Source organism: Copadichromis virginalis, linkage group LG20 (genome assembly GCF_057382275.1).
Source record: "Copadichromis virginalis isolate Kocher_CV1m ecotype Utaka linkage group LG20, C_Virginalis_male_GT1.1, whole genome shotgun sequence".
Taxonomy (NCBI): Eukaryota; Metazoa; Chordata; class Actinopteri; order Cichliformes; family Cichlidae; genus Copadichromis; species Copadichromis virginalis.
Window position 1 is genome coordinate 432,981 of NC_140637.1, and position 23,481 is coordinate 456,461.

The following is a 23,481-nucleotide window of genomic DNA, read 5'->3' on the forward strand; positions in this document are numbered from 1 at the left end:
GCACCTTCACACCACCAGCAGCCCGAATAACTGATACAAGGTAGGATTCATTCATGCTTTCATGATGTCTATGGCTAATTTTGAACCAACTATCTGAATGTCTAGGTAGAAATGAAGACTCATCACACCAGATCAACGTTTTCCAGTCTTCTGTTGCCCAGTTTTCACGAGACCATATAAACTGTAGCTTCAGTTTCTTCTTCTTTGCTGACAGGAGGGACACCTGGTGTTGTTCTTTTGAAGCTATAGCTCTGCTTTAAAATGTGAAGTGTTGGACATTCAGAGAAGTTCATCTCCATGCCTTGGTTGCCTTCGTATCAGAATTCTGGTTATTTTTCCCTGACCTGCGGCATTAATGACACATTTTCTCCCACACAACTGCTGCTCACTGGAGATTTTTTGTTTTTTTCAGACCATTCTCTGTAAACCGTTGAGATGGTGGTGTGGGGAAGTCCCAGCAGTTTCTGAAATACTCATACCAGACTCTCTGGTGCCAACAACCACGCCACAGTCAAAGTTTCTGGCATGGGATAGGCTAATCAGATCCTTGAGCGAACAAACAGTTGAACAGGTGTACCTAATTAAGTAGCCGACTACACATTCCTCCCCTTCTCTTCTCCCTTCTTTGCTCCACACAAATATAATAACACAGAGACATAAACCTGTGTACTTCTGCCTGTTCTTTTATTTATCTGTGCTAAATCATGCAAGTTTGAAAGATGAAATAACACAGTAACACGTCCTTGACAAATACAAGTCATAAAAAGGCAAAACAGGTTTTTCCTCAGTATATTTTACTTGGCGTGACACATTCAGTAACTCATGCTGGCTGAACTTTAAAAAGAATCTGTTGTGTAACTAAGCAGACTTAATGGCACTTCTCTACTGGTGCTCTTCTCATGCTACAGTCTCACATTAACCACTAGTATCATCTCTACTTGTGGCTTTTGTACCTGGTGTTCAACAACCGTTACGTGGTCTCACTTAAATTTGACATGGTTTTCTTCGTGTGTGTGGTTAGTCGTGGGCATTTACAGTGGTGAAAAGAAGACAGTGCAGCAACACCCTCCCCTACATACAGAGAAAACTGAGGAGGGACTATTGATTTTGTGGAAAAGAGGAGGCTGATAACAGATGTGTGAATTTGTCATCCAGGGAGAGCCTCAGAGGGAAATGGCCAGTGCAATCATCAGCAGCAAGGAGCCTGTAGGGAGGCATTCACACATAAACACGCGCGTACACTTCTTTATAAAGACAGAGAGGAGGCACAAGACAAAGATACCAGGAAAACGAAATGGAATCTCAGAACTAATGGGCCAAGGAGTAGATGTTCAATTTATTTCACACATGCACCAACCCGAACCTCAACCAAAAGCTGGCAAACGGTCCTCGTGAAAGCCAAGAGCTATTCACGGTAACAGCTGGTTCCTGCCCGAGTTTCACAAAGGCGCAGTCGCATACAGCCATGTGGACGACAATCTGATCGTGATTAACAGTCACACTATACAATTAGAGCCACAACAGGTGTAGCTGTAGATGGGGGCACGCACAATGAGTCAGTGTATTAACCGCACACGCGGTGCAGAAAGAAGAATAGTTTGACAGAGGGGGAAAAAGAGGGCGTAATGGAGAGAAAGACGCTCTCACGACGGTATTTTATCATCTCTGTAATTAAACATATAGCTGTGGTTATGAACGAGAAATCGAGACGAAGAAATGGCGATAACGAAACAGATGGAGGTGCACACATTTGGAGCAAGAATACAGTGAGGTTCTTAACTCTCTACCACTGATGCTCTTAGGTGGGAATCTCTGCTGCGGCTGCTCTGAATGTGCGCGTGCGTTATAATTATGCACTCAACAGATAATTCTCATTTACAGCCTAGGGTTACCACGGAAACACAAACAGCCAAGCAGCAGATGACAAGTTTAAAAATATGACACCTAAAAAAAGGAAAAGAAAAGAAAGATTATACCTCGTCTGAACTAGCATGCACGCAACCATGACTGTTGGAACATATATACAGTGCATTCTGCACAGTGGTGTGTGAGAGCTGTGTAGCATGAATGTGAATGGGGTGGGGAGGAGACCGAAGGAGAGAGAGAGAGATATGTGTTGAGATAGAGGAGATAATAGGAGGGAGGGAAGGTGGTGTTAGAGAGGAGGAGGCGGCTGATGATGGGAGTGTAGATGGTTTCTATTTTTATCCTGCATGTGTGATATATGCCAATAGGTGTTCAAACCCCAGAGCAAGAGAGACTTCTGCAGACTGTGATGCACCGAGTGTATTTTCACATTTGAACGGTAAGTACGAAGTCCTAACTTTCAGTGGTAACATTGAATTTCGGTGCGGATAGCGCAACTACAATAATTACAGTCTATTTTTCAGATGAGTGACTGAAGATAACTGTTGGCCCCAATATTTTCTTTCCCTGCCAGGAAGCAAAGGTGCCGAAAGCCTCCATAAAACCCAGCAAATTGAATGTGCTGATATTAAATTGAATGCACTAAGGAAACAGCAGCAGGAGAAAAAATGATACCATGAAGAAATCAAATCAGGATTATATTCATAAGGCCATTCGATAACTTGTTAATCCCAAAATGATTGGGCTTTGGGCGAAAAGATGCATGGATATACACACACAGACACGCACATCAAAGAGATGGATTAAGGGACATCGATCAATAAGTCCCCATTGTTTAGCAACATCAAACCATTCCAACAGTAACAGATCCGGACAATTTCTCAAGCATCGTACTAAACACAATAAATGCGCTTACAGAATGGACACTCAGAGCGAGTCAGATCTACCGTGGCCAAATTACCAAACAATTTCAAATGTGATTTCTAGTTTTGCTATACATCTTTGTAATGTTGCAGTGCAGGGACCACAGCCACTTATTGGATTATATGGCTATCACATCAATCACCCCGTGCTGTGACTGGCCTCCACTTACTAAAGCATTTATCTGATGATCCCCTCATAAATGGCCTGATGAATAGCACCGTCCTCTGACTTTGGTCTAATCGTAATTGCATCAGTCTCCAATGGATACCGCTTCTCGTCCCTTTCTGTCTCCGTCTTTCTGAATCATTCTCTGGACAGGTCAAGCAAAAACAACAAAACAGGTCCAACTGGCAGAGACATAAGATTTGATCAGAAAATAGTACTGTATCGGTCTGCACTGTAACTAATGCACTCATGCAAATTTAACATTTAAAGTAGCAGCAGCAGCAGCAGCACTATGCTATTTAAGAGCCGCTCTAAAGACTCTGCACTCACTCACATCAGTGTGAGGTAAGTACCAACATGCTTGGCTTTACTGTTTGCTAATCTTCTGTGCCTTTAGAGGAAGTCAGCTAATTCCATAGTAATCAATTACTAGTAGGAGACATAATTCTGGGTCGAGGTGGTCACAAAATGACTGGTATCAACAGCGTCATCCCACGCAGCTGGTGTGGAAAAATAGCAATAATTGTATTTCAAGTGTGAACCTGAGGATGCATATTAATATTAGCCTCGTTCTTCATCGCACCCTGAGGTCTTGTTAGCTTTTTTGGCTGAGTTGCAGACTTCTAATATAATCACCACAGCCTTGTTTTCTTCTATTTAGTCTCCACACCTGCAGGGAACACAAGAAGATTGCGGAGCATTCATGGCAAAGGAAGCTAAAAATAGCAGCAACCACCAATCATAATAGCTGCTGTCCAAAAAGAAATGACAAACACTGTTAAGGGGAATAGAAGATTAACAAGCTGATTTACTTTATTTGATTGTGAACAAAGTGTTGGATGTTAGCAAATAAAATAAAATTGAGAAAAATGAGCTTTTCCATCAAACAACACAAACATCATCTGATATTTTAGGAGAAACACAGACTATTTGATAGCCTGTGATGGCATGCAAACAATTTGACTAGTTAGGCCAACACGCCTCTGCACACCGTGATGTCTGAAACTCAAACACGCTTTATTCCAAAATCCTAAAACAGGCAGAGCTGCAAAGGATACAAAGCTCTTTTGAACAATATCATTGTTTTAATCCATAAACCTACATATGAATCCCTGCATACACACGTGCACAGACATAGGTACACATACAGAAAAAACATATATTTGAGATGATAAATCCTCAAAAGAGGCCATCTGTGAATTTCTAATAACATTTGGCCAGGGTCTTGGTGTGTCTGCTTTTCCATGGGACCTGGCTCAAATCTGTTAGCATTTCCCAGCATGGCTTCTGTATAGAACACACATCAATGACCTCACAGCTGGAGTCTGGAGCACAGGCCAAGTTTACAACTAAGAGGTTCTCCACGGGAAAAGAAGAGACACACGTATACACACAGACACACTTGGCAATCACTGCTCTCCCCTTCTTAAAACAATATATTTTGTTCCCTGATCATCTCTCTGTGTGTGCAGTGTCAGCGTTACGATAAAATTCAAATCTTAATGTCTGACTGCAGTAAGGACCAAGCTCGCTTACTAGTAGTATAATGCGTCTGCAGTAATGTGTCTAACTAGTACAAATGAGGAGGACACTGACTGACATCTTTCATTATGATTTAGGAAGTGTCCCCCCCCTTAAATCCTCTTGTGCAGCTAGTTGTAAAGCATGATCTTACGCAAAAGCTGCCAAACAAATTGAAATGTGTTGATGAGATTCTGCAGTCACAGTCGGCACCTCCAACTGTCCCAGTGTGTGGTGAGCTCATTGATCTACTTTTGCACCTTGAGAAAAATGTCTCTGTTGCACTGTACACAATGCTCTCCAATATTTACACTTTCGTAATTGTGGCTAGTTTTTTTTTTTCTTTGAGTGCATTGGGTTGTAATTGTTTATGGCACTTTTTGATGTGGTTCGAAGCATGTCGTTTGTCTGCGAGTTCTGTGAAGGACCGGCATCTTGTCCAGGGTCTACCCCGCCTCCAGCCCCCCACTGTTCAAGTGCGAGGATGCATGGATGTTTGTAGAATCTGTGCAGCTTACAGAGTTAACATGTGAGCACAAGCTCAATTTTTTAAAAATAAAACAGCAAAATGAGGTGAAGCTTTCTCGCGCTCTGGTGATCAGTTAGCAACCTTTTTCCCTATGAAAGTAAACTGGAGTGGTTAATAAAACAGATACAATCTAAATCTGAGCTTTAATAAGCTATGTAATGCTAGATCAGTTGTATGAGCATTAGACAGCGAATGTGCAAATATGCTTGTGTAAACTTAGATCTTAGATAGTAGACTCGTCTTTTATGTTACTACAGGTGTGCCACGGGGATCCATTTGTAGTCTTTACTCCTTGCATACGTGAACAGAGTGATATCTGCCACAAAAACTCAAATGTACAATTTATATATAATGTTTGCATTTGTAGCTATGTATACGTACATATATGGATAATAAAGATTACATTTTTTTGATACCTTTCAGATTTAAGGATGCAATATTTTGGTTTGATAGCTGTCAAATCTGGACTTAAAGGCTAAACTGGGCGACAGCGTGTAGACGTGTTTACAACACCTTTTGTCCGCAGCAGCGCACCTGCTGGTGGAAAGCTAGCTTAGGAAGAAGCTAACAGCAAAGGGCCAGTACTTTGGAGGTATTTAACAAGTATGATGCCAACAGCTTTGTATGTTTGGATTAGTTTTTGACTTAACTGCAAACTGGGGTCAAGTGAGTTGACACATCTGAAAACCGCTTTCCCCAACTGTCCTCTCTCTTTCCTTCTTCAACACTTGTTAAGACTTTGATTGCACTTATGGTCTCTTGTCAGCTCCGCTCCATGTGATGTGCATACATGACGAGGTGCACTTACGGTGACTGCACAGAAGGCTAAGCCAGAGCAACTGTTAATGACAACAGCAGACTCACAGCGAGCTGAAAATAAGATCTGTGTCACAAACAAAAACAGGTGAAAGCCACAAAACACTCATTTGGTTTATAATGGTCCTGGTTATTATCAGCTCCTAATCTGTATTGCTGACAGTTTAATGTCTTAAAATAGGGGCTGTTCTCTGTTCTGTGTACTTAGCAAACCAGACTCACTTTTAAGACCAATGAAACATGATGAAATGAAAACTGAAGGTAGAAATTGAATTTGTGTACCAAAACAAATCATGTCTCCTTTTATCACAGTGTTTATTTATAAGGGCCTATTGAACAAATTGTCTACTCTCCTAGAAATCTGAGAGCCCATAGTATAGTCACCTCTGCTCTCTGCATTTAAATACAGTACTTACAGTGTCAGGTCACAGGACACTGTGACATTACCCATATGGAAAAGATATATATAAATCTTATAAAGTTTGTATCTGTCTTGTGTGAAACTTGTATGAAAAGCATATAAGATCCCTTGAAAAATTATATAATGAAACTTGTATGTTTTGGATACTTACTAAAACAATGTATGAAAGTAATGAGAAAGTGGCCACTTTCACGAGTAATCACATATAAGTTTTTACTATTTCTTTTCCATATGGGTAGTTTTACCCTTTTTTCACAGGTGCTCTGTGAATGAGGTTTAAGTGCTCTTTGAATGGATCAAGCTCCAAAAGTATGAAGCTACATTCTCATATTTCACTCGGAAACTGTAAAAGTTTAAATGTATTATTTTGTATCTCACGTCACATTTTTATAACACGCATGTCTTTTCAAAGAGATTCCAAGCTCCCTTAAAACAAAGTGGTTAACAATGACTGGTTTCTCAGACCTTCATGTCGTCTGTTTCTCAGACCTTCGTGGGGACATCAGTCAGAAGGTGGCTCCATAGTGAATTACACATTCACCTGATAAGCAAAAGCTCTCCGGTTCAATCCTGGTAGGAGACAAATTCCTCTGAGGTTACGCCGAATCAGTGGTGACCTCTCATGAATAAGGGAGCAGGTGAAAGCAGTTTGTGGGCACAGTGGTCAGAAGCACTGGTAATGAACAGCAACGGTAAAAACAAACAAGCCTAACACTGAGTAATCGTGGATAAATCATCTGCAAAGACTGTGGAAAGGATACAGCTTTTAAGAAAGTGAAAGTTGAAATTCACAACCCAACTCGCTGCTAATTATAGCAGCCCAGACTCATCTGCATCTGTTTAAAAGTCACAGCTCCCCTACAGTACAGCTAGACACACAGTCCCCAAGCTTCTGGTGTGATATCTATTGTTTCTTATTACATTAATCACACAAGCCCTATATTACTCTTTTTACTCAGTACTTTGTTTTTAAGTGTTTGGCTCTTATTTGCACCCAATTTGTCTAATCTTGTGTGAAAAGAATGCCGCTGGTGGAGGCGGAGAGGTGAGTGTGTCCAGAGCACTGTCTGGACACAGTGTGCCCAGTTAAGAGGAGTTATTGGAAAGCTGTTGCTCCACTTACAGCCACCTGCTGCAAGCCTAGTCTGCCTGGTCTGGAAGCATTCATTACGGCCCAGACTACGACATCCATCACCAAAGTCTGATCTATATCCACACATTAGGCTGGAGCTAATACCACCATCCACTAGTCATTAGGAACTGATTAGGTGGGTGGATAGGAACTTGGAATGCATAGATAAATACTTTAGGGCAGCAGTGGGGTTTTACTCATGCAGACCAATCACTTTAAATGGATAGAAGGTTATAAAAGAGAGATATAGAGTGTTGCATAAACAGGAAATAAAAGGATTTATTATCTTGAGCAGTTAATGGACACTAGAGTTTGCATTTTTTGTAACCACTTGATGCTGATTTAGTGGCCAAATAAATTTCTGTAAAGCACTTTGAGAACATTTTTAATTTGTAACACAGCAGAGCGGCAGGCATATCTTCCAGAAACAGCAGGCCTAAATACTCCATGTTTATCTGGATGTTTCCAGTTTTACTATTCATAAATGTAGTGTTATTAGTGTTACAGTTTCATAAAGTTATATACAACCCTATTTCATTCTGGATGCCAGTGGGAAAACTTTTAGGGAGCAATTTTAACCCTGGAGAACCCATGGGGTCAGAGCCGACCCCATGGGTTCTCCAGGGTTAAGCACATATAGATAAAGTTTGTGCAAAAAAATGTTTTTGAAAGTAAGATTGGTCCATTTTTATGGGTTGTGTTTTATAGACAGCACAGTTGCTGACATGTTTTGCAGTTAATTCCCTTGTGGTTTTGCAATATCACTAGAAATCAGTGCATAATGTGAAAATATTAATTTTGGGGATTATTATATTATCCCTGTATATCACAGGGATAATATAATCCCTAACAAATGCTATCATTTAGAGTGCTTGATAAATAAAAAATAAAAAGTGACATTTATTCAGTATTCAATAATAAGAAAATTGCTTTTTGATCTAAATCAAGTTTAGTATGTATTCATACTTTTATTAAACAAACTATCTCTGACGGTATAATTCATACATCATCTTCAGGGAATCTCTCCACTGTAAAGTGTTCGCCGTCTATGTCCAGAACTCAGAGTTTGAACTGTTCATATTTATGCAGATTTCATTTTCAAACTGGTAGTTTGCACTCGCCCGATAGTTTATAAGGGTCCAGTTTTCTACAGGTCAACCCTCCCAATTGCCAGAATTCTTCATAGATTCAACAAGGTGTTGGAAGCATTCATCATAGATTTTGGTCCTTATTTACATGATAGCATCATTGTTGACTGCCTGTCCACAATGTGAATCTCCCATTCCACCACATGTCGAAGGTGCTCTGTGGGATTAAGATCGGGTGACTGTGAAGGCCGTGTGAGTGCAGTGAATTCATCATGATGTTCAAGAAACCAGTTTGAGATGATTTGAGCTTTGACATATGATATGGCATGATATCCTGCAGGAGGCAGCCATTAAAAAACAAAATAAAATAAATTAAAATGATGATCAGCGTCGTTACAACGCAGCGAGTGTCAGCTCCACCATACGCAGCTTTGGTAATCAATTCATGTTTAAATTCCTAGCAGAGCTGTAAACTATCATAGCGCCTGTCAACTGTCTGTGTGCATGAACATACACAGAGACTGCAGGCAGTGCAACACTTTCTATGAAACATTGGTTTGTTAGTAATTTTGACTGTGATATTTTGTTAAAGACAAGTGAACGCAGCTTCACAGCATGGAGGCTGAGACTGACTGCTGAGCTTAGTTTATCAAACATCGTGACAGATTTTGTTGGTCATAAAATTGATTCATTCTTTTGTTTTTCGTGGGTCGATAACGCAGCCCTTACATCAAGCACATTTTTTGAGCCTGTATATTCATTCTTATGGACTTGCTAGCAAAAGTAATAGTAATATTAATGTATTATTTTTCTGTGGCCCATGTTGGTCACAGCAGTTCTTCAGCAGCCACACCGAGTCAAGTTCTGCTGCCATCTTTTCATAGTTCACTAGTTCACTTCTATCCTTTCATCCCACTGAATCCTAAGTCTGCCCAGAGTAATACAGAGTGTCAGAAAAAATTTAAATACACTGGATGTGTCCTTTCCCTGCTGTGTTATTTTTTAAGAGCCTCCATAAAGATATACAGTTTTGTTTTTCCCAACAACCAGAGCAGCAAAGGAAATTTTCTGCATTAACTTTATTGAAGTACAGACTCCAGCAAGTGTTTTTCCACTCATTATCAAGAATACTCTCTGAAATGTGATTATCTTGTGCACTAGCTGTTCGCATGTACAGGAGCAAAGATCAAACCAGTGGGCTGTATTTGTCCTTATACTCCAGCCCTCTTCCCAGCATCCCTTTGGTTTTTGTAATATTAATAATGAACAGCAGATAGTTTTCTCTTTCACCTCATAAACATGCTGGGGAGATATGATTCCCCTGCTGTGTCTGCACATGCCTGAGGCTATAGAGCATTGAGCAAAAACTCTGACAAATTAATTGTAATATAGCCTGGTTTGAGTGGATGCTTGTACACTGCAGCAATGCAGGTTCAAAGTGTGTGTGTGTGCTGAAGAGGGGGGGAGGGAGACAGAAAATAAGGGAGAGTATATGCAAGCTCCACATGGACTGTGGGGCACTGCAATGCACAACTCGATAAGGAAATATTCCACTTTTAAAAACAAATTGAGGTCTGAAGACTTCTTATAATTAGTTTTCACAATATCAATATTACCTAGTAGGTGGAAAGAAATGAAATATGAGAGGCGGAGAGAGACAGACACGGCAATAGGATGAGTAAAAGACTTGAGATGTGTTATGAAGAGGCAAAGAGAAGGGGAAGCAGTAATACAGCCGAACAATAAAGCCTGATAAGATTTAAGATTAAGTATGAAACTGAGCTTTTTAGTATTCGCCTGTAAAATTAAATTTACAGATAAAGATAAATAACATCTTTGCTAAAATGATTTATGTTACAAAATTATTTCAAAAAGATACCCAGATTTATACAAAACAAAATAAATTACGTTTCGAGTTTCTAAATGGACACTTCTGCAGATTAGATTCTCAATGATTCATCAGTGGATTGATTTTATGCTATGACATCATGTAACTTTTAACAAATACGCATGGTGTACATGCAGATTACTTTTCCTCATACTCAGATGGCCTCTCCTATGTCCCATTTCCAGAATGAACCACTTCTGCACAGCACACTTCATCTGGACAAAGAGGTTATGTCCTATCCACCGAGCCTCTGCACAGAAACAAAATCAATTTGCACACACCGCACATGTTCAATTGTCCCTCATGTGAAAGATTGAAGTATATTGTTCTTGTGTGCGATACCAAGGTTACGGACCATCTCCCCTTAAAAGCTAAAGCGGCTTCCTTATGATGCATTCAACATGGTAGGTTGTCCAGAGGTAACGAATACCTTTGATGATTCTCTTTCCTTCAGAAGTGCTTCTAAATCTGTTTTGCATAACAGCTGAAAGCTGGATGGACTTAACTGCACTCTGTTTTGAGCAGGTCATTGATGCGGTGTTAATTCAATGCTAATAAGATTAAAACATAATGCACATTGTCTCCTGTGAAACGAGGCTAGTCAAAATCCTTTGAGGAGACTTCTTATTGAGCGCCAGTAGACCATGGCCTTGCTCCTCACAGAGCGAGAGGTAGAGGATGGGTTACTTACAAGAGGGGTTTGGGAATTGAATTAATATAGCCACTAGTCAACCTCTGAAGGCAAAAAAAGGCTTACTGAAATCTATTAGTGGCGTTAGTCCATGACTTGACTTTTGTGCTCCTCTCAGTGCTTGGTGCTGTCATATGGCACACGGCAGGATTAATCCCTTAGCATGTGTAATCCCCCAAAGACATCTGGATGGGGGAAAAAGTTGTTTCATAGCTTTGTGAAGGACACATCCTGCATCCATGTACTGACATAAGAACAGCAGCACGCAGCAGAGGTCAAATACAATTGTTAACTGAGTGCTACCTTTTTATTTATTTTTTTTAAATAAATGAACTCACCAAATTAAATGGCAACGAATGAAGTAAGTAGAGAGAAGAAGACAACCCACACAGAGACACACATACAGGAAACCAGAGGGAATGGCTCCAGAGACGAGCATTAATCCCCACAGATTTAGTGTAGCAGAACAATTGCTTTTGTCACCCTGGATAATCAGCACAGAACACAGTTTATGAATTACAGTAAACCCAGAAAGACATAGAAATGGGAGTGTGTGAATGAGAGCAAATTCATATACGCCAGTGCAAGAGTGAGAGCACAAAAACCCAGGAAAAAACTGGAACAATGATGTCTACCTGTTCAAAAGCCTGGGAGGATTATTCAGAGGTATTCACACCTGGTTTATCATTATCTCTACAGGGAAATGAGAAGTGATTTATTTCTATAACTTGGCTACATATATGGAGAACTATCACTCACAATCATTTAAGCACTTATTATCCACTCAGTAATAAGTACGCCTGACCAACAGACACAATACAGTCTAATCCATAATTGTTTACATTCAGTGTTTGCTCACAGCCAACAGGGCCAATAAAACAACAGAAGCAATGCTTAGCCAAGTGATTGTCTTCTTAAATCTGTTTAATGCAGTGCAGTGAAACCAAGGAGAAGAGCGTGTTTACATCTATCCACCACATCAATACCATTTTCCTTTTATTTGTCAGGTCCCACTCGTGCCACTAAGCCAGCTGGGACCTATGTGAGGAAGATCTGATTTTATTGATTACTCAGCACACATGACCTTTGGGGCAGACGGATGGCAGATCCTTCAGGTCCTTTGGGTTGTCGTGTGGCAGGGATTTAGTCTGGCACATCCCGTGGATGCTTAATTGAATTGGGATATGGGAGGTCAGGAAGCAGGATAAACACCTTGGGCTCTTTGTTGCATTGTTGAAGTCACTTTGGAGCTTATTTAAAAAAAAAAAAAATTTATCTACTTTGCTGTAGCAGGATGGAGTATCCTGCTGGGGGAGGCGATTGCTATCAAAACACGCATTAGGAATGATTTTTCAGTGGGTCACATGTGTCAAAGTATAATTTGGATGAATTAAAAGGTCTTTAAGTGTTATTTTTCCCATAATTTCTACAGCTAGAATTAAGATGTTAGTATGCTAACCGCTATTACAACTGAGCCTGATGAAATGTGAGATCTCAGGAAGATATTTAATGAGATGAAAAGTTGAAGGATAATAAAGTGACTTCAATTAAGTTAGTCAGGACACAGTGTCCTATGACAGCGAAGCATTTTCATGCACAGCATGCCAAGGATGAAAAGACGGCAGCAAACTAGAGTACATGCATAAAATACCTTGCTGAAAGACCCTCCCTGTAAATTACCCTTCACAGTCACATTGGCCACAACATTCCCCGCCCCCTAGCTGACAGGTGGCCAGGTAAATGGATTTCTGAAAAAGCTAGAAAGGCTTGGTGCTCAATATCACTTTTCAAAAAATGGGCAACCATCCAGACCTCTGTATGAAAAGAGGGTGAAATTGATGCCAAAAAGAAAGGAGAATCTGAGCAGGAATCCAGGCAGGCTGAGAGGAATCACTTCCACTTTTTTAAGACTCCAGGATAGCATTGACCTATGTGACCTCAGACACACAATACAAGCAGCAGGTACCCACACACCACTAACCAGTGTATTGCTCTTTTTGAACAGTTTACTCTGTTCTTATTTATTCCTATATGAAGTTTATGATGACCTTTAGAGCTCTATTGAGGTTTTTGGATCAATGTTCCCAACAAAAAAGTACATTTTTTGCTCCTGTTGCAACTTCAGATAGATGGCAAGCTTGCAATTTTGCTAGTGTGCATGGCAATATCAATGTATGTTTGACAGCTGGGCTCTATTATTCTATATTTTAATGTATTAAGAATACATTTGCACATTCAAGGCCTCTAGAGGATGAATCGAAATAACAATAGTGACCTACACTTTATAAAATGTATAGCCTCATTAACAGAGTATTATTTAAACATTCTTTGGGTTATTGCATGTCACCACACTATAGCATTTGGCTCAAGTTCACAGAATGGCTATAGACTGTTTTGCACAACAGTCCTCTTAACAGAGGCAAAACATGTAAAATATGTTTTAAAGAGCAATATATACATCCTCTGACAGTTCAAGCCCCTTTTTGTAAATAAGATAATGCTGTTGAATAAAATAATTATTAACAGTTTTTATAATTAAAGAATAATCCTATATTAAAATTCTGTGACTCCTTTTATAAACTAATGGTTTCTTGACTCATACTATTGATTAAATATATATCCTATTTGTTGGAACTTGACTTGGTTTAGACTTTGGGCATCATTCAAAAACTGATGTTGTCACACCAAAAGAGCTCCGTCTCTGGGGTGAAACACCCCCATAAATGTTACCCATTACACATGGTACTGTTATGTATTAAGCAGCAGATGCTGCATTTAATCCCGGGGGGTCCTTCCCCCCCTATTACTGTTGCTGTTTGTACGGTAAAAGCAAGTAATTGATTTTTTTTTCATGACTCAACCTGAGCTATTTGAATATTTATACAGGAGGAATGTTGCTTGACATTATAGTTAGTGATTATGAAGATCCCGCAGGGTGAAACTCATCATTTTCATTTGTGGTCTCTTTTTCTGTGCTTTGGTACTCCACTGTGGACACCGTCTCTCTGCTGATAATTGAGACGGTTGTAAGTTATATCACTACAATGAGCAGAAACATGAAACTTCTGCACGTTATTGCTGTGTAACCTACTTGGAAACCACAGCCCTGGAAAATTGCTTCTGATTTTTCTACCTTTACAATAAGTCCACAATTCAGCAACGTAGATGTAAAACTAAACGTGGCAGCACATAATTACTTTATAAAGGTGTACTCAGTTACAGAACAAACTATGCTGAACATAAGTCTTCATTCAAGGGGAAAAAACACATCAGTTACAGTGTAAACATTTGAATGTAGACATGTACATGATCTTAGTAGGGGCGACATCCACCATGTAAGTAAGGAGGCGTGATTATACCATCATTTTTGATAAGCGGTTGATAAACGGTACTATATCAAAATCTTGTTCCAGTCTTTTTACAGTTGTGCAAAACCTAGAGATCACATAAAACCTCAAGAATATAGACAGAAAGTAACATCTTTAATCAAAGACTATGTTCACTGATGGCATTGTGCTCTACTTATCACATCACAATCTACAGTCTGTAATAAAATGTTTTGGGTGAAGAAAATTAGCTGAAACTGTTGGCTGCGTACGCCACATGTATGTGCTGATGTCTTGTTTGGTTTATTGTTACATTTGGTGTATGAATATTTAAATGTATACCTGATATTTGTTTGATATTTCATTACAGGAAATCTACACAGAGACTGCATGGGTGCGTGCCCTGCTTACCTTCTCACTCCTTTGTTTTACCTACTGTACCAAAAAGCAGTCATTGCTGCTGCAGTGCTGGTCATTAATATGCAGCAACAAGCACTTTTGCACTTATCATGAATTTTACAGTGCACTTATCATACCTTTTCTACATAAGGGCAATAATTAAACCAAAAAGATACATGGCTGCTGTCATGTTCTTAGTTAAGTGGATGTCTGCCTTGACCGAAACCGATGTCTGGACTGTGACTTCAAAGTACCGAAAAACGCTCCAAACACTGTGTAAACATCTAGAGTAACTCTATGTATTATCTCTATCAATATATTTTTCCTTTTAAAAGCAATCAATTAATCACTCTTACTGAATCAAATGAATAATTCATCTTATAAAGTAGTATCTAAAGATACTGAAGGAAGAACAAGCTGCTTTGGTTCAGCGTATGATTTAATACCGTCTAAGTGTTTACAAGAATAATTCTATCCAGCACAAAAGCTGAGTGGTCTCTTCACATTTCTTTTACATTTTGTGGTACAATGCCATCGTGTGATCATTTTATAATATAAATGAATACAAAAGCACGTCAGTCATGTGTTTAAAAAATGTAAGTACAGACTGACATTCATCACACTTTAACATGCGTAGATGATTACAAAGTCTTTAGGTTACTAACAGGTGGAGCCCGCCCTATTTAAACCCCTGACATCAGCAGGTTTGCTGCTGAAATCTTTAGTGTCATTATGCCAGGCTCTAAAGACCTCTTTTCCAGAAAAAAAATTACATGTCTTCCAAGGAATTTAAAGTTTCATTTTCATTTCAATTGTTGTTAAGTGATTCTATTATAGGATAAATAAAATATAAGTGCCATAGGTTTTAAACGACTGAGATTTCTTCAGGACGCAGCAGATTTAACTCAAGGATAGATTGTTTAATACAAAAAGAAGTCCCAAAGAAACACATGTTCCACTGTTGCTTTTGCAACTGTTGAGCTCAAAGTGTAGGAGTGTACGTTCAGAATGAAACATGCTCAAACCAAATATTATGGATTTCAATTAACATTATTATTGAGCATATAAGCCTCTTGGAATAACGTATAGACATGGGATATAAAGACAGGGCTGTTTGGCCGTAGCATAGCAGGCATCTTTGAAACAGATCAAAAGACAGCTGTTTGGGTGAAAACCCCCAAACCAATTGTGACGGATGCTTTGGGATTGCTCCACTGAGCATCTCAATATCACTGACTCAACTATGAACCATCATTTCTAATACTGCAGGTCAAGCTGAAGCTGTCTGTCCCAAATAATAATTTCTAATATCAAGGGTATCCTCTTTTCCTCAGATGAAAACTGTTGATATTTTTGGTGAATACGTGATTTTAGAGGTAAATTTTCTTTTGACTGCATTCACAAACTCAATCTGGATGCACTGTTTCGCTAAGGTTTAAATGTTTGCATGTTGTCACAGTTATGACAACTGTCCCCATCAAGCTTCATTCAAACTATGCAAACTTCATATCAGACTTGTGAAGGTCAGCGCAGTTATAATCTTGACCCTGAAAAGAAGAGGTTACCATCAGATCTGGATCTTAATCTCATGACCAAATTAATTCTTTGACTGCTCTCATGAATTCAGGACAACAAGTCAATGACTTCACATTTAGGTGCTGGCTTTTAGTCATAATCCCATCAGTCATACACTCAAATTGTAATTAGTAACACTAAGAATGGATGGCACGTTCCTCTATTAAACCCAAATCAATACTCACTTATCTGCACTGATTATTATGTCCATGTACTGTAGCTGTTATCTCTAAAGTAAATTATGCATAAATCAGAGCCTGGTAACACAGACGGCACAGATACAACATGCACAACTTCTAACCACGTGTACATGTTATGTAACTAGACCATGCCAACTTCTTATTTTGATCCACATTGTAGTTCTCATGCACATGTGCCATTAACAATAATAATATGTGCTATTCTTCATGGAAGGTCAACAGGGAATTTCCCCTCAACGGCAGCTACATTAGCCTCTGCAGCTACGCTCAGGTCATACGGGTCTCTACATACACCTGTGAGGAATAGGTGTTCATCACCTCATCACCAGTGTATGAGTCCTTCACTGGACCACTTTGGTAAAGTTTTGTTTTGGTGGTGATCACACCCAATCCTATCACTATGCATTGTGACTGCTTCCATCATATCAACGTCAACAACTAGCTGTTCAAATGCTGTGTAATACTGCACTTCACACCTTTTGACAGGTGCCATTGCAAAGAAGTAATATTTTTCACTTCACTTATGTTCATGTGCTGTAATTTGAAAGAAACATGGAAGCCAGTTTTTACTCTAGACGTTTAAAGGCTGAGTGAGACGTTTGTGTTAAGCTCAGAAGACTCAACACATCAGCGAGCATCTTCACTATCAGATTTTCATACATTCTTTTTCATTGGTTAAAATATTAATTTAAAATAAAAGAACATAATCATAGACAAAAAAATCTTTTATTAAGTAGTTGATGAGTTTTTCACTTTATTCAAATGATTTCATTAGCTTGAAATCATGTGAGCTTCGTCTGTATTATTCGTTTATTAGAGGTTCGACTGCGATACATAATTTACTGTGATTAAAATTCAAGCCGTACCAGCCTTTAAAGCACTTAGTCACAAGAATAAACATCAGTCTCAGGTCCTGTCTGTCCTGTCAGAAATTACACTGAGATTATGAAGTTCAGTTTTCTTTCTTTATTCTTATCCAGGACACTACGGTTTCTGTTGGTGTGGATGGATGAGTGATGATGAGCTGAGGTTTGCAGCGTTTCCCTCACAAACACACACCAACGCACTCTCAGCCTCCTCCAGTTTATAATACAGGTTCAACCAAATATGACAAATGCTCAATTTTATAACCACCCTAAGGTCAAAATCAATTTGATTAACAACCCAGAGAACAAAATCCCTCACAGGTCCTATTGCCTAAATGTCCCTAATTTAACTAAAGCCTCAGCACTGTGTGCCTGCTTGCTTGCATCCTTGTCTGCCTCATTTGCAGGATTTGAGCTAAGCCTTTTAGCCCTGCTATAAAGTGATATGAGAGCTCTATGGCAGTTGGTGGCTTGCTAACTCACTTGAGTTGTTAAACCGCTTTTTGTCCAGGCCTTTTAGGTCTACAGTTGAAAATCATATGTTCTTTGCTTGTACTAAAAGTAGTTCATACAAAAGTATGCCCCCTGCAAGTTTCTTCTCTGCAGTCTGCTTTTGATACAGTTAAAACAGTTAACTACAAAAAATAGATGCATGCTTGTGTATTTTCTCCATTTCTAATTTTGGCCCACTCTTCACAGCTTGGTCTCTATTTCTCTTCACCTCTGGCATGTGGTTGTTATTGAAGAAATTGCATTGTCTAAGAAGAAAGATGCACAAGCAAAAATAGCAGAACACTATTCACCTGGTATTTCATTGCACATCGCTGAAGCGGGATTATGGATTCTGATTGAGGCCGGATTATTGTCAGATAAACAAAACAATCAAAAAGCCACAGCGGTCAAAGGGAGCATATACTTAGTGACACAGGGAGGGCACCCTTGTTGCAGTGTGTCATAGCACAATCTGACAAATGTACAAGGAAACACTCAACAGCACAACTCTCAGCCCCGAGGCTCCGAGACAGGAAGCCAAGAAGTCAAGGAAAGTAGTGTCTGTGGTAACTGGTGCTCATCTTATTAAGTTAGATGAGTATAAATTGCTGTACAGCGGACAGTTGATACTTTTCGATAGATTCCAATGCAAGTAAGTGGAAGTAAGTGGAGTAGATCTATCTATCTGTATTAAGCTCTGAAAAAAGTAAACTCTGTCATAAAACATGCTTGCATACATTTAGAAATGGTCAAATAGATAAAGACAAATCTTTCCCTTTGTGTGTAAGGTTAGTGTACATCTGTGTCTGTGACTGTGTGTTTTTATGACGTGAACTGTGAGCAGAGACTAGAATGTCAGGCAGGTTTACATTAGTCAGCAGATGCAGTGGGCCACATCATTAGTCACTCTGACACCCACTTCTGGCCCCTGTTTTATTGATGAGGCCAAGCTCAATATCTACCCCCAGTCTAAACACACAGACACAGACACACACATAACTTCCAAGTTGTTTTCACATTTGAACTCCAAAACTGCGTCAGGACATTCAGGGCTTGTTGTTGTCCAAAGTTGCCTCTTCGCACATGTAGCACACAACAGAGTGTTGGGTAGGAAGCAAGAGACTTGATGCCCACTTGCTCGCTGTGAATTTTTCATACGGTTACCTGCACACAGGCTCAACTGGACATTGCACGTACTGCGTATTAGGGGGCTTGGACACTAGCTTTTGGGGCTGCAGTGTATGGGAGTATGTGTGGGAGTGGCTGTACAGGAGAACACTTTGGCATTAAGTAGAAAGCTACAGGCACTCACTGCACGAGGGTAGAGGCTGTGACAGCAAACAACGTCCTACAGTTTGTCAGGAAATAAAATTATAATGATAAAATGTAATTCTATTTTCTAGAATGCAGTCTGTCTGTAGACCAAATATCCGATTCAGAATCAAATATCTGCTCAACAGCAGATCTTCTGGGCCGATTGTGAATGGCAAGGTACAATGACAGGGTGCCAAGTGTGTTATAGCAATGAGCTCAGAGCCATTTATGGCCTCCATGACTCTGACATTTAGCAGGATGCTGCAATTTGTCAGCCTCTCAGTCTGACTCACACATCCACAACAGGGGACACTCATAAAACACATTACCATTAGGCCTAATAGTGCTGCATCACATTACTCTGTGTGTGTGCCTCTGTGCGTTTCATGTTCACCTCGATCAATCAAAACTAATTCATGATTGAGTGTATAAAGTAACAACAACTCTGTACTGCAGGTTAATTAGCCATTCAGCCAACACTGGAAACGTGCATGGCTTTTAAAATTATTTGTTAATACCAACAATTATCTCTGCCTGTTACCTAAACACTAGTTTGACTCTTAGAACGAGAAAGCATTCGGATGTTTTACATCAGAGTCTTTGAACCACAAAGCACTTCGAGACCTACATCTAGTAACTTACAAAGAGCGGAGAAGGAAGGCTCTCATTGTTTCATTTAATTCTGAAAGTGCATTGATGCTAACCACAGGGCAAGTTGGAGAGGTCGGTAATGGTTTGCCATATTTCCCATCTAATACTTTGTCTTGCTGCTTTCAACTTTCCCCATCTCTCTGCATTTCTTGCTCTTTCTCTCTCTCCCTCTTATCAGTGACGTATAAAAGGCAAGCAATGGCACAGCCATAATGGAGAGAGAACATCTTGATGGCTGCTCTTTCCCCAGAAGAATACCATCAGTAAAAGTACAGTGGACAAGTCTACTGAAAAGTGTCCTTTCTCTGTAGTTTCTTATCATCGTGCATAAAGTTTGCAAAGGATATCTTGGAAAGGGTGACTCAGACTTTGAAAGCAGTTATAGATTTCTGGGCCACAAAGTCAAGCAGACATTTCAAGTCAAATGATAATCAAACATTTACTGACACGGGTGCAAATAGACACGAAGACAAACTTGCAAATTCACGGGTACTTGCATTTACGAGTGTGCCCTTACACACGCACACACACACACACAGCTCTCACAACCAGATAAAAGAGGTGTCTGTTCTGCTCTTACCCGAGTGTTGTCATAGTAACGATGGTGTACCAGAAGGAGGCTGGGATGCTGGTGAATTTGCTGGAGCTTGAACCCTTCTCTGCGTAGAACATGACGGTAGCAAAGATAATTATGGCCATAGTGAGGGAGAAGAGGAGGAAGCCCAGCTCCGAGGCACAGCTCTTCAGTGTGTAGCCCAGGATGCGAAGGCCCTGCGAGTGACGGGAGAACTTGAAGATACGGAACACGCGGAAAACACGGAGTGTCACGAAAGCACCGCTCACGTCCTCGTTGTCAGTCATCACCAGGCCAATGTAGTATGGTAAGATGGCCACCACATCGATGATGCTCATGACGGATCTCATGAAGCGGTAGCGGCTGGGTGCAGCAAACAAGCGCATCAGGTACTCCACGGTGAAGATCATAACACAGGCCGTGTCCATGCAGAAAAAGGCCACGGTGTAGCGCTCGCCACATGGCACTTCCTTCTGGTTGGGCGCTGAGCCACAGGGCACCGTCTCTACCACATTGGTAATGACAGAGACAGCAATGAAGAAACCAGTGACATAATAGAAGACAAGGGCCATGGTTGAAGTGTGAGGGTTTTCAAAAGCCCGCCACATAGTCTCCCTGAAGGTCATATTGGGCAGCTTGGCATCCTTGTTGTCCTCCTGGTCATCCATCAAACGCTCTGCATTCTCCCTCTTCCTGTCCTTGTACTCTTCGTAGCAGCAGTCACCGATGATCTCTGGGACAATGCCAAAGAAAGCCAGCTCCTCATCATAGGAAGATATGCACTCGTACCGTGGATAATGGAGCTTGCCTGTACGGTAGAAGTTGAGCACACTACGGAACACGTCGGGGTCCCGGTCAAAGAAGTATTCTTTGGTCTCCTCGTTGTAGAAGAATTCCTTCTCTGAGCTGCCCAGCAGTGTGTCTGGATAGCGGTCCAGAGTGTTCCTCCAGGTCTGGAAACGGCGTCCACTCACATTAAGAATGATGAGCTCATCCTGCCTCTTGTTCTTTTCAGCAGGTGCTACTGGCATGGGCAAATTGGCCACAGGCATCCAGCCTATGGCTGCTGCCCGGGCAAAGGGAAGCCATGCCGCTACTCCCGCCGCCATGCTGTGTCCGGCTTGGGGCGTAGGGGGGAAGAAGTCGAGCACCTTCACAACCAGCTTGACTTCAGCTCATTTACCAGCTAAAGAGAAGAAAGGGAGGGAGTGTATGAGGATAGGTAGCACATGGGTGCTGTTTTAATCCTCACAGGCAAGGAGAGTGAGATCAGTAGATCAGAAAACAGAAAAAAGGAAGAAAATATGAGACACTTGAATCTTAAGAATGTAGGGGAAAAGGACAAATGGTGAGCTAGTGAAATAAAAAGATGTGAACATAACAAAACAATGTATACAAAATAAACAGCACAACTAATTGTAACAAGGCAGGCAAGCAGAGGAAACAAAAGATATCTTGATAAAATGAAAATTAAATTAAACATCGCACTCATTTATACATTTGTACAAAATGTATTTCTATTTCATATACTGAGCTTTAATGTGATCACTGACTGCAATAAGCATGGTCTTTCTCAAGGCTAAATTCCTCACCCTCTGTAGAGGTACTGGTTAAGCAGCAGCCTTCTGTTGACAGTTTACTGCATCTTACAGGTTACAAACTAAAAACAGGCAAAAAATAACATCGCAAAACAGCCTAAACTGCTCCATTTTTTTAAGCGTGGGTTTGGTCGCCTTAAAAGTGATCCAGGATAGTCGAGACCTGTTGAGTTTCAAGTAGAAAAAAATCTTTATTTTACTCAAGATGAGTCAAACTACTTCATGATCGCTCAGATCAAATTCACCACCGTATCAATAGCGCTGATGAACCAATCAGTCTTCATGGCTAACCGAAGACGCAATATGTTAAAGCGGAATGATTTCCCGAACTGCCCGAGAACTAAAAAAAAGAAAGAGAGAGAAAGAAAGAAAGCAAACATCGCAGGCTTGTATTCGCAGCTTCGTGCTGAATGTAGTGGTTGATTAATGTAGAACTCACCGACTCAAAATTCTCCATCCACACAAACACGACCTTCTTCCAGGGCAGTTTAATGGCAAGTCGTAGGTTTTGGTTATTTCTCAGAGCGTGTCTGGAAAAAATAAATAAATAAATAAGAAGAAGAAAAGAAAAATACCAGGAAAGAAGTTATTCTGCGAAGAGGAGAACCACAGGAGACACACACTACAGCTGATGGGGGAAGCGGAAAAGTACCGGTGACGGACGTACCACAGCTGCTTTTATTCAGTTTCCATTATGCGAGGGGAGAAATGATGAGAGGACTCCGCCGTGAGGACCGTATTACCTTGGCTTTCGGGATGAGTATTGGGAAGAGGAACGAAGGAGGAGGAGGAGCGCTCTTTCTCTCGCTCTCCCTCTCTCTCTCTCTGCGCAGGGCGGATTGTGAACCAAAACTGCATTTAAGGGAAGCTGGATCAGGATTTAGAACCATGCGCAGAAAATAAATATATAAACGTCAGACCGCTTTCTTCTCCTTACACGAATGCTGTTCTTATTGTACAGTGTGCGTGTGCTCTGCTGAACCAATGTTATTCCCCACACACAGCACTAAAGGCAAGTGCTATCAGCTGAGTTATCCACAGGATTCATCCCAGCAGAGGCATATAAGAATCCACAGGAGGCCAGAAAAGAGCGCAATGGATCAACTTTGTCTTTAATTAAAGCACCAGAGGACTATTACTATTCTTCGCACAAACAAGCTGGAAACATCGATACGATGTCACCGTTTAACTGGAAAACCAGCTGGTAAATAGTTGCCTTATTACGTCACATATAGTACTGTGCAAAAGTCTTGAGTCACCCTTCATTTCTTCACATTTTGCAAGTGAGAAAAACGAGTTTGATCGTGTTTATTCTTCAACACTGTTCTTCGTGTTTTTCTCTTTTTTGAGGGACATTCAGAGCTCCTTTTTGGATGTTGGCTGCCTTTGGTTTTGTTCTCTGTCAAGGTGATCCCGTCCTGCTTCAGTAATATTGAACTCACAGG

The 23,481-nt window shown here is 40.4% G+C and overlaps 1 protein-coding gene across 2 annotated transcripts in view; it reads right to left on the reverse strand.

The window, feature by feature from the left end:
- Nucleotides 1-22,879, reverse strand: part of kcnd3 (potassium voltage-gated channel, Shal-related subfamily, member 3) — a 128,123-nt gene extending 105,244 nt beyond the window's left edge. For both annotated transcript variants that reach the window (XM_085444704.1, XM_085444703.1), the window contains exons 1-3: nt 22,704-22,879; nt 22,476-22,566; nt 20,445-21,624 (exon numbers count right to left, since the gene is read on the reverse strand). In XM_085444704.1, the coding sequence (XP_085300830.1) occupies nt 20,445-21,547 (1,103 nt within the window). In that variant the 5' untranslated portion in view covers nt 21,548-21,624; nt 22,476-22,566; nt 22,704-22,879. The remainder of the gene's footprint in view (nt 1-20,444; nt 21,625-22,475; nt 22,567-22,703) is intronic.
- Between the last annotated feature and the right edge of the window lie 602 nt (nt 22,880-23,481).